The sequence below is a fragment of the Papio anubis genome, chromosome X, assembly GCF_008728515.1.
Source record: "Papio anubis isolate 15944 chromosome X, Panubis1.0, whole genome shotgun sequence".
NCBI classification, from domain to species: domain Eukaryota; kingdom Metazoa; phylum Chordata; class Mammalia; order Primates; family Cercopithecidae; genus Papio; species Papio anubis.
Window position 1 is genome coordinate 131,687,197 of NC_044996.1, and position 12,060 is coordinate 131,699,256.

Here is a 12,060-nt window from a genome sequence, read left to right on the forward strand (position 1 = left end):
CCTACCACAGTGTATTTTCTTTGTGTTTTTCAATACACACACACACACATACACACACACACACACGTATATACTAACACGACTAGGATTATGTTGTATATTCAGCTTTTTATTTGGCTTTTAAAACATCTCTGAGCATTTTTCCACATAATTCTTTGCAAACAAGGCTACATGATATCCGATCATACAGATCAGGGTTTCTCAACCTCGGCACTATTGACATCTGGGGCCAGATCATTCTTTGTTGTGGGGAGGGGAGCTGTCCTCTGCACTGTGGGACATTGAGCTGCATCCCTGACCCCTACCCACTGGATGCCAGTAAGCCCCCGACCCTAACCCCAGTTGTGACAACCAAAACTCTCTCCAGACACTGCTAAATGTCTCCTGGGGGGCGAAATTGCTCCCAGTCAAGAACCCCTGAACTAGGTCGACAATCATTTATATAACTAATTCCCTTCTGTTGAGCAACTGTTGCTTTTTTTTTTTTTTTTTTTGGTTTTGTTTTGTTGATTTTTTGCTATTACATCTCACTCTGCAATAAACCTCCTTTCACATTAATTTTGACCAAAACAGTTGTTATTTACTTAGGAGAGAGTCCCAGAAGAGGGATTATTAGGTCAGAGGCTGTGAATATTTTTAATTCTCTTGGTAGTACAGCCAAATGGCTTTCCAGAAAAGCTTGACCAATTGACTCACCCACCTGCAGTGTAGTCTTGCTTTAATTTTTAAAGACTTCAGTTTCTTGAGAAAAATGGTTTATTATTTTAAGATAGCATTTCTTTGAATGATAGATAGTGAAGTGAAATATACTAACTAGCCATTATCTGCATTTTTCTATAGTAGCCTTCGCTAATTTCCCAAATGCTATTTTTTTTCATATGGGTTTCAGGGACAATTGCTTGTTGAAATCAATCCATGACACTTACAAAGTGAGGAAAATTTTCTATTAAAATGTGGCTTTCCCCTGACATTGTATACACAATTGTTAGAACTCAGTTTTTTATCACAGCATCCATTGTGGCTAGCTCCAATATTTACACAGCTGTTCTTTCTTTTCTTTGGTGGGGGGGCGGGGAGGAACCTAAGACTTCTAGGGAATGACAGAAAGTAGACCAAAGAGTTTACTTTCATCTCAGTACACAAAACCTTACAGTTCTTCTTTCCAGAGAGGGTCATTAAGGTCATGTCTTGCCAAAGTACTATTTCAGATGGTCATGCCCGAGTTCCCTTCTGTTTTCAGGGTCTCCTAGGAACCCCTCAAGATGTAGGAACCGACCAAACTCACCCTTCCCTCAACTAGGACTTAGCATGAATAGCATGAATTCCTCATTGCTCTCACCCAGTCCACCTTTGTCTTTCTCCCCCTTACAGGCAGCCTCAGTTATTGTTGGATTCCTACATACACTTGCACTCAGGAATGGCGCAAATGGATTACTTTCTCTTAACAGGACAACAAGTTACACCTATGAGCTCCCTGCTGTTTTATTACTGCATGAAGATTGGTTAGAAATGACTATTCCTGTGGGATGGTGAAAATGAGCCACTGATCCGCCTAGCACAAATCTCTGTCCTTTCATGTAAAATATTATTAGGCTTTCTAGAGCTCTGCCTTGATAAAATCTTTCCTAATCCAATAAATTTCAAAAGATGAAATGTTTGCCTCCTCCACCCTTTCTCAGTCCTGAAGCCTCTCTTTTGACTTAAATGTCCCTTAAGTGTACTATCTATTGTCACTGTTTATGTAACCCTCTGTTCAAATAACATGATGTATTTTCAGAACGATAAAAGAACACAACAAAAAATATCAGGGAGGAATATCAGGCTCAGAAATGTCACAGAAAGCGTTAGTCCTACAAAAACTGCAAGGGTCTCACGACTTCTGATTCCTTTGGAGACAGGAAAATTCTTCTCTAAGGAGACAGAAGTAATTTAAGCCCTGGACACTGTTAAACCATTTAATTCACTTAAAGGCTCAAGCGCGAGGCCTGAGCAGTGGGAGAAATGGTTGACTGGAGCGAGTCTGCAAAGTCTCCAAGAGCCTTCCAGGGGTGGACTTCCAGGCATCAAAAGGGATGATAACGGACACCAGCAAATCTGGCACCACTCTAGATTGGAGGGTGCTACCTGTGTCTGTCATTAGCCACCTACAAGTTACTTATGTCAATGTTTCGCAACCTTGGATGTACATTGGAATCACCTGGGAAGCTTTCAAAGAACAGATGCCTGGGTCCCACCCGCATAGGCCATGATGAAATCCGGTTTCCAGAAGCTCCCCAGCTGATTTCTCCTCTGCAGCCAGGGTTGAGACCCACTGAATTAAGTAACGACTCGTATTTGAACAAAAGGAACTGAGACTGTGGATTGAGGCAACGCTGTTAAGTACTAAGTGTCCTTGGTCCAGTGTCCCGGGCCTCAGTTTCTTCATCTATATAATGGGTGTGGCTAAGACCTCAAAGCCCCCCGCCCCCCACAACCTCCCCCGGCCATAATAGTTTTCATCTGGGACGCGGATGGCCGCCTCCGCGATCCTAGAAGCCCACTCCCCTCTCTACCCATCCCCCTCGCTGGCTTTTCGGGTTCCCGCGCCCCTCGGCGCTCGCCCGGGGGTCCCAGAGGAAGCCGCGGGCTTTGCCTGCAGACTCCGCGCTCCCGCTGCCCCCAATCGGGCTCTAGCTCCGGGCGCACAAAGCCCCCGGCGCTGACGTCAGGGCCCCTCTCCGCGCGGCCGGCCCCCAGTGCAGGCGGAGCCGCGCCGCGCTCCCACCCCGGCCGGGAGGTAGGAGCCAGCGGCCAGCCCCGCGCAGCGCAGCCCGCAGGAGCCCGGTCAGCGCACGTGCCCGCCAGACCTGCAAACTTGTGCCACCGGCTCTGCCCGTCCCCGGGGAGCCCGAACGCCCGCAGCCCGCACCCCTCCCGCCCGTCTCCAGCCATGGGTAAGCGAGCGCGCTGGCTCCGCGCCACGGCCACGGTCTCGCGCCCCCGCCCCGGGAGGGCGCGCCCTTCCGAGGGTCCCGCCCCTCCCCCGCTCAGGTGGCGCCTCCTCGGTCACCTCCGCGACAAAGCCGGGACGCTGGAGGTGGGAGGGGCGCGGCGCAGGTGTCCGGAACGGCCAGGTGCGCCTCCCTGTTGTATCCTAGGGTGGGTCCCCGCTCCGGCTGCGCCCAGGCTGCACCCCGCACGTGCAGCTCGCGGGAGCCTAAGAGCGGGGTCCCCGGGAGGAGTTGCAGAGAGAACAGACGGCGCGTCCCGGGCTCGTGCTTTATTTTAAGGGGCCGGTAGAGAGTAGCTTCTTGCCTGTTTCCCGGGACGCTCTCCCTGTCGCCCGAGCTCCCAGTCCAGTCTTGCCGCGCCCCGCCCCGCGGTGGTTCTGTTCTCCTTAAGCCCGCGCGAAACATACACCAGGTTCCCCAAGCCTGGGGTCTTCCGGGAGCTCATTTCGAAACCTTGACCCTTGAAACCAGGAAAGTGGTTTCAAGAGAGGGACAGGATGGGACGGAGGCTGAGTCTCTCCTCTTTGTCCCTTGTTCCAACTATCAAAATGCGGCCCGGGCGCAGGTGGAGACGGTATGCTGAGCGGGTTCCAATGCAACGGGGGAACGGCTAGCAACGGCAAAAGGCTCCGCTCCGGAGGGTGAAAATCTGAAATCTTCAACCTGGCCCAAGGCTGGTGTAAGGCGGCTGTAGGATTCTTTTTGTCATTTCCTAACACCCTGAAATGCTGCCGTCAGCAACATGTCGTTAAGTGGAGACTCTGTATGGGGAGGAAAACTCGTAAGGAGTGCTGTGGAAATCAACCTCATTCCGCAGAACTCCTGGAAACGTGTGACAGCTGTGCTTGGGAAAGGGTTTTTCTCTTCCTGCTCCGTTATCTTTCTCTAGTGACAGACTCCAGCCACAAGCCATAAACACTGTGAAGAGCATTCCTAACGAGGACGTCAGTGGGTTTAACCATTGTGGGTTAATGGTGAGGGCTTGGAAATTGATTGCCCGCTCCTCCCCTCCCCCTAATCATTTATCCCCCTCTTTCACATTATCTCTGCTATTAATTGTGTGTGTGTGGGGGGCCGATAATTTTGTACTGATTAAAATTTTGGTGAGGAGTAAGGGGGGCACTTTTTTGCATTTCAAAGGAAGCTTGTTTACATTTTTAAAAAATTTACTAGGTGATCAAAATATGAAAGGAGGTAAGGCCCACCAAATCCAACAGGAAAATTTCTTTCTAAAAAGTTAGGCAAGAACTAGCATAAGATTCTTCTAGAAAGGGCAGAACTGAGTGGCCTGTAACTCCGGTTTCTACTTCTCTTAATGTCCCCCATGTGAGCAGTCACACCATTCAACCTCCGTTTTAAATGAGACTCATACACAAAATGAGGCTCGGAGGATGACTGCTACTCAGCCTGTGATCACTTTGGTGATAATTGCCACCAAAGATGTTGCAGTTACGAACACGTGTGGTATTGAGGAAAGCATCAACTACTTTTTCTGAAATCGTTATTTATTTTAATTTAACGCTAGGCGTTTGGATTTGTACGTGGAATTTGAGTGTGGAATTATCACACGGGGACCTTCTTCAGAATAACTTTCACAATACTTTGGACTGATTTAGGGGTAGGGTGGGCTTCATTTTCAAATAGGTGTGGAAGTTGGGTGAAGTTCTCATGAAGCAAAGGCCAGAGCCAGAGACCTGTTCTTAAGGAAGTACTTTGTGTTTTGGACAATTGTTGGCTCCACACTTCAATTGCCAATTTATGTTAATTTGTGCATACTTCACTGGTTCTGGCAGTATCCTTGGTTTTGGTTTTAGTTTTTACATTAAAAAGAAAGTTCCCTTCATATAAAAAAGGAAACATACTGATTTCCTTTGGTAGACTGTTAGTAAATACACCACAGGGCCATGAACTGGTTTTATTTTTCCAGATGTATTTGATTACCGTACATCCTCTTATGAATGTTTTAATTGAAATGATTTAACGTTGGGAAAATTCTGACCATTGGCCCATTAAGTCGGGACTTTGGTTCTTAATACAATTAGTTCCTTAACCTGGATCAGTTAATTTACTGGTAAAATAAATGAGGTTTGTAGAAATAAAAGTCCCTTCAGACTCAAATTTTAAGGTATTTACAATCTTTAAACTAAAAATAAAATAATGAGTAGTGGTGGTATGTATAATTTCACTTTTCATTACATCTTGAAAGAAAACATGGGTTTTAATTGTTAAGCCAGTTTTTTTATAGCCTTAAGATATAATTCACATATCATACAATTCACACATTTAAGTATACAAGTCTTTAGTATATTCAGATTTGTGCAGCCATCGCTACTATCTAATGTTAGAACATTGTCATCAACCCCAAAAAGAAATCTTGTACCCATTTAGCAGTCACTCCTTACTCTCTTCTCCCCCCAGCCCCTGGCAACCACTAACCTTTCTGTCTCTATGGATTTGTGTCTTCTGGAGGGTTCAGGTAAATGGAATGAGCCAACTGATGTTTGAAGTGTATTTGACTGTTCAGTAACTTTGGTTGTTTTGCACAATGAGATGTTGCTGTATTGTGTATGCAGTATGCTACCTAAATGAGTGTGTTGAAACTAATTATTTCTCTGGCTGAAGGGTTCCATGTTTGGCTGCACATATTGTGAAGGTGAGTGAGTGTGCACACACACAACACATGGACACACACACACACACACACACCCTTCAGTGTTAACTCTGGTTTTATCTGATAGGAACTTGCATTGCCCAACAGAATTTTGATTCTGTTAACCTTGTTCATAGGCCTGAAGACATAGCAACTAAGTGAATTCCATGTAATAACCTCTTATAAGGCATTTGTGGAATATCCATCCTGCTTTAATATGGCGTATGTATCCAGAGAGAAATGCTGATTTTGTTTCTTTGCCTATAATTTTATTTTTATTTATTTATCTTTTGGAGACAGGTTCTCACTCTGTCCATGCTGTACTGCAGTGGCCTGATGTAATAACTCACTGTGGCCTGGAACTCCTGGGCTCAAGCAGTCGTCCCACCTCAGCCTCCCAAGTAGCTGGGACTATAGGCACGTGTCACCGTGCCCAACTAAGCTTTACTTTTTTTTTTGTAGAGATAGGGTATTGCTATGGTGCCCAAGCTGGTCTCAAACTCCTGGCCTCAAGGGATCCTCCCTCCTCTGCTTCCCAAAGTGTTGGGATTACAGGCGTGAGCCACTGTGAGTGGCCAATTGCCTATAATTTTAAATGGAAACTGTATACAAAATGATCAGATACAACAAAATATTGAAATAATTGTTTTGACCCATTTTGTGGTAAGGAAGTTTTTATAAGGATTATATATTTAAATGCCAATAATTTCACTAAATAGCATTTTAAAAATTTTGGTCTAGAGCCGTTCTTTTTAATATGTGTACAGATCATCTAGCAATCTTGTGAAAAAAGCAGTGTCTGATTCAGTGGGCCTGGGTGGGGCCTGAGTTTCTGCATTTCTGACAAGATCCCAGGGGGTGCTCGTGCTCCTGGTTCCTGGAGCCAGGAAGCAAAGAAGGCTGTTAAGCAGAGAAGCCCTGGTGCCTGCCCCAGCTTGCCCACTAGCTTGCTGTGTGATCTTGGGTAAATCATTTTCTCTTCTTAACTTTAGTTTACTATAAAATAAAAGAATTTGATGAAATTATTTGTTTGGGTCTTTACAGGTCAACCAGTATGTAATTTAGAAAAAAGAAATGAGAGAGTAATGTTATGCTTGAAAAACATGAGAAAACAGCTCCCTGATGGTCTAAACACTACTTGAATGCATGAAGCCCGCATCAGAAGTGTCATCTGTAGTTGGGTTAAATGCTGGCGTCTTCGATGTGCATGCTTCCAGTATGATTGACTCTTCTCTGAGGGAACTGGTGGAGGAAGCTATAATGTTCTCCCTCTTTAACACTTCCAGCTTTAGCTTCTCCTGACCTCTTCTCCTTGAATCCCTTTCTTCCCCGACATCCAGGCTCCAGCCACTCTCAGAGGCTGCACTCAGAAAGAAGCACGCTGAAGACCCATACATGCAATGCTTGGTTCTGGAAGCTTGCTCAGGAATTCAGATGCAGTGGGAGACACAAAGGAATGGAATCCTGATGAATAACTGGGCAGGAAGTAATCCCAGAATATGCTAGCTTCCCTCCCTCTGAGTCTAAAGATTTAGTAAGGAGCCCACCCTTGGATCTTGGAGAGAGCTCCCTTTTAATATCGGGACACAAACCGACATTTTAAGTAAACCTCATAGTCGAATACCACGGAGTACCGTTTGTGACAAACAAGAAATCATTAATTCTTTATTATGTTTTTGTTCTACCAAAAGCTGTTGACCATACCGCTTGGCTTCTCCAAGGGCTTCTTAGAAAACACTCTTATCGGCCGGGCGCGGTGGCTCAAGCCTGTAATCCCAGCACTTTGGGAGGCCGAGACGGGCGGATCACGAGGTCAGGAGATCGAGACCATCCTGGCGAACACGGTGAAACCCCGTCTCTACTAAAAAGTACAAAAAAAGTAGCTACTCGGGAGCCTGAGGCAGGAGAATGGCGTGAACCCGGGAGGCGGAGCTTGCAGTGAGCTGAGATCTGGCCAATGCACTCCAGCCTGGGCGACAGAGCGAGACTCCGTCTCAAAAAAAAAAAAAAAAGAATAAGAAAACACTCTTATCTGCTACATCCAGGACCAAGCACCTGGATGGTTTATTGAAAAGGCCAAAGGGATGAATCATAAAAAGTACCACATGTATCCTAAACATTTTGTTTAAACATTAATTTGCTGATATTTTATTGTAGAGTCAAGCCCTTTGCTTTGAGTGCAAGGACCTGATTGGAGTTCCTAGAAGTCTTTCTTATGTAAATCACAGCCAAAATTCATTGGCTTCTGATTTTCAGCTTCAGATTCTTACATTAAAGTAGAATGAAAACTTAAAGGCATTGGGAACCAGTCTCTGGGCAGAATCCCTTTATATCACCTACCCCACTCCCCTTAAACCTCTAAATTTGCCCATACTTACTTTTGCAACTGTTTTCTCAAGTGACTCATTTTTGTTAAGACTCTCCAAAGTAATCAACCTGGTTTTCAAAGAAAGGAAAAACTCTCTCTTTTGGCACTCACATTTTATTAGTTTATGTAATATCGAATTAGGTTTCATAATTCTAGTAACAAGTACAGCTGGTGTAAACAGGTTTGGGAACAAACACTACTGACTTAAGTACACTACTGGTGGGAGAAGCAGTACATAGATATATTGGAAAAGAGCCTAGAACCTAAGTTCTGGACAGTGATCAGTATGGTTTAGAAAAAGAATGGAGGATACGGGGTAGATGGGTGGGGTCCTTTAGGTAAACATTGGTAAGAGAGCATCTGGTATATTTTGAGCCATCATCATCCATTTAATAATTTTAACATGATGGCTGGCATGTTAGTGTTTTTAATATGCCTCTTTCTGTTCAAATACCAAATTTGTCAAGAGCAGAAATCGTTTTATTCATTGTTATACCCCGGTGTTCATTGGAATGATCGGCATATTGTAGGTGTTCCACAAATGTTTAAAAAATGAGGATTCGTATGCATTTTATTAAGGTCTATCAACATTAAAATGATAGATTTCAAGGTATTTAAATGAACATTTATGTACTGCAAACTCTGGTAAACTATGCTAAATTAAATAGGGTAAATTACATAAATTATTGTTCTTTAATAATATTAATACTTTTATCACAGAATAACAATTTCAGAGCTTGAAGTTGCTATTTATAAGTAATTTGATTGCTGCCAGGCATACACAGACACAAAAACAATTGAAAGAGCAGTTTGGATGTTCTTTCATTAGCTTTTTTTGCCTTGAGCTTTGAGTTTTTTTTCTTCTGATGCTATAAAATACTTTACTTTCTCTGGTGAAAAGTACTTCCTTCTGGTCAGGTTTTTGAAGTTCTGGAAAGATTGGGGTGGAAGGCCTTGTTTCAGTGAAACTCATTATTGCCCTGATGATTAAAACTCAACGGCAGCTTTGTGTTTCCATCCTCGCCATGTGTATTAGGGTTAAACGAGTACCTACCACAATGTCATGCAACTAGCATGTGCCAGTCTCTAAGCCTTTGAATTCCTGTCACATGCCCATCACCATGGGGCTCTCGGGGGAATATTGGACAGCTGCTCACTCAGCGAGCATTCAGAGTCCTGTTCAGATGAGCCAAGTACTGTGCTAAGTTTTGAAGCGAAAAATAAGACTCTGTTCTCAAATAACCACAGTCATTTCTGAAAGGCAGATAAACAGCTATAATAAAAGTACAAGATCCTGTAGGAAAAAGATCTGTCTGAGGAAAAAAGGTGGAAGGTGGTATTTCAAACAGGGATTCCCTAGGGAGGAAGTTACTTTAGATCTGAGAGTCTTCAAAGATGAACAGGAAGATGGGGGTCAGGGTGTCCACATGTGTGGGAGAGGATGTTCCAGGCCCTGGATACAAATGTGTAAAAGCAGGAGCCATGGCAGAGGCTGCTGTGTGGGTATGTTGAGTTGGGAATGGCCTCAATGTAGGGGAGTGGGGAGAGCTGAGGCCAGATTGTAAAGTACCAGGAAATAATTTGGTCATTACCCTGTTGGTCACAGAGAATCAGGAAGGGATTTTAAGCAGGCACATGGCAGCTGGAGGGAAATGATGGTCTCCCCAAGGGGATAAAAGAAACCCACTGAGAGAATCATTTGTGTCTAACTGTAAAATTCCAGATAAAAGTTTGGAAGGAGTTCTGATAAAGGTAAAACCTTGTGGCTTATATGAAGTTTCCAGTGGAGACTTAGATTTGAGGAGTGTTGAGAAAGGTGGAAGGGATTAGAATAACCCATGAAAGAGAGGCATGAGTGAGCAAGGTTTATTGGGGGAATTCTGAAGAAACTGGCCTGGCCATAGCAGAGAGTAGGTATGGGAGAGAGTAGGAAATACGATTTGGTCAGGGAACTGAAAGCCAGATGGGAGTAATGAGTTTTAGTTGATTACAAATGGATACATATAAATGATTCTTACAAAAATGTTTTAAATCTAGTCCATTGTCTAATCTCTCTTGAAAGAGAGAAGGAAGGGAAGTATTAGTTTTCTGGGATGGAATGATATTGGGTTGATCTTTGGTGTGACTCCAGAGGGGTTGAGGATTGGAACAGAACCAACTTCTGTGTCTGTTTACTCGATTATTAATTTTTTTTACTTTTTTTTGAGATGGAATCTCGCTGTGTCACCCAGGCTGGAGTGCAGTGACGTGATCTTGGCTCACTGCAAGCTCCACCTTCCGGGTTCATACCATTCTCCTGCCTCGGTCTCCCGAGTAGCTGGGACTACAGGCACCCACCACCACACCTGGCTAGTTTTTTGTATTTTTAGTAGAGACAGGGTTTCACCATGTTCACCAGGATGGTCTCCATCTCCTAACCTTGTGATCCACCCGCCTCGGCCTCCTGAAGTGCTGGGATTACAGGCATGAGCCACTGTGCCTGGCCGGATTATTAATTTTAAAAGTGGGATTTGTTGTTGTTGTTGTTTTGTTTTTGTTTTTATGAGACAGAGTCTAGATCTGGCACCCAGGCTGAAGTGCAATGGTGTGATCTCAGCTCACTGCAACCTTGGCCTCTTGGGTTCAAGCGATTCTCCTGTCTCAGCCTCCAAAGTAACTGGGATTACAGGTATGCACCACCATGCCTGGCTAATTTTTTGTATTTTTAGTAGAGACAGATTTCACCATGTTGGCCAGGCTAGTCTTGAGCTACTGACCTCAGGTGATCTGCCCGCCTCAGCCTCCCAAAGTGGTGGGATTACAGGTGTGAGCCACTGTGCCCAGCCATTTTTTTTTTTTTTTTCTTAAATATTTGCAAGAATTTACCAGTGAAGCCAGTTGGGTCTGGAGTTTTCTTTGTAGAAATGTTTAAGTTATGAAGTGTATTTCTTTAGCAGAGGAATAGTCAGACTTTCTCTTTGTTTCAATTTTGGTAAATTGTGGTTTTCAAGGGCTTTGTCCATTTTATCTAAGTTATTTGTTGGCATAAAGTTGTTCAAATATTTTGTATTATCTGTTTAATCCTGTTATCTATAGGATCTGTAGTGATGTTCCCTTGTTCGTTTCTTTTTGTTTGTTTTTGTTTTTGTTTTTTTTGAGACGGAGTCTCACTCTGTCGCCCAGGCTGGAGTGCAGTGGCGCAATCTCGGCTCACTGCAAGCTCCACCTCCCTGGTTCACGCCATTCTCCTGCCTCAGTCTCCCGAGTAGCTGGGACTACAGGTGCCCACCACCATGCCTGACTATTTTTTTTGTATTTTTAGTAGAGACGGGGTTTCACCGTGTTAGCCAGGATGGTCTTAATCCCCTGACCTCATGATCCGCCCACTTCGGCCTCCCAAAGTGCTGGGATTATAGGTGTGAGCCACCGCGCCTGGCCTCCCTTGCTCATTTCTAGTGGTGTAGGTAATTGGTATTCTTATTATTTTTCTTGATCAATATTTCTAAAATTTATTTTAATAGCTTGATACTTACATGTAATAATTATATCTGATAGGTAAGTTGACCACGTAATGAAAAAAGAGTATGTTTTCTAGTAATCAAAAGTAGAATTTAAGTATCTAAAAATAAGAATTGCTTGCTTGGTTAGAAAAAAAATAAAATCTGCCAAAAGTATTTCAACCTGATCTTTGGAATTTTACTCTTAATGGCTGTATATAATTCGGTATATTTGAACTTGGTATAACAAGATCTATTATAAACAATCTTGAGTTCGAATAGATCTTGAGTTGAGTTTAGTATTTGCTTGGGTATTTATTTGTTTAGTTTTTGTAGGACTGTTAAATTATATTTTCTTCTTTGGACCAACTGGAGATAGATACTAAAATAAAAGAAGTCCTTTTATCTTCACTTTTAAGTATACTTCTAGAGCAGGGTTTCTCAACCTCAGCACTATTGACATTTTGGGCTGGATGATTCTTTGTTGGGGGAGTATGAGGGCTGTCCTGTGCATTGTAGAGTGTTTTGCAGCATCTGTGTTCTCTATATACTACATGTTGCAACAGTCCTCTAGTT

The 12,060-nt window shown here is 43.6% G+C and overlaps 1 protein-coding gene across 3 annotated transcripts in view; it reads left to right on the forward strand.

The window, feature by feature from the left end:
* Window positions 1–2,626: 2,626 nt before the first annotated feature.
* GPM6B (glycoprotein M6B) overlaps window positions 2,627–12,060 on the forward strand; it is a 170,521-nt gene continuing 161,087 nt past the window's right edge. For 2 of the 3 annotated variants that reach the window (XM_003917418.3, XM_009197217.2), the window contains exon 1: window positions 2,627–2,933. In XM_003917418.3, coding sequence (XP_003917467.1) covers window positions 2,930–2,933 — 4 coding nt within the window. In that variant the 5' untranslated portion in view covers window positions 2,627–2,929. The remainder of the gene's footprint in view (window positions 2,934–12,060) is intronic. The other variant, XM_009197215.2, reaches the window with a different exon arrangement.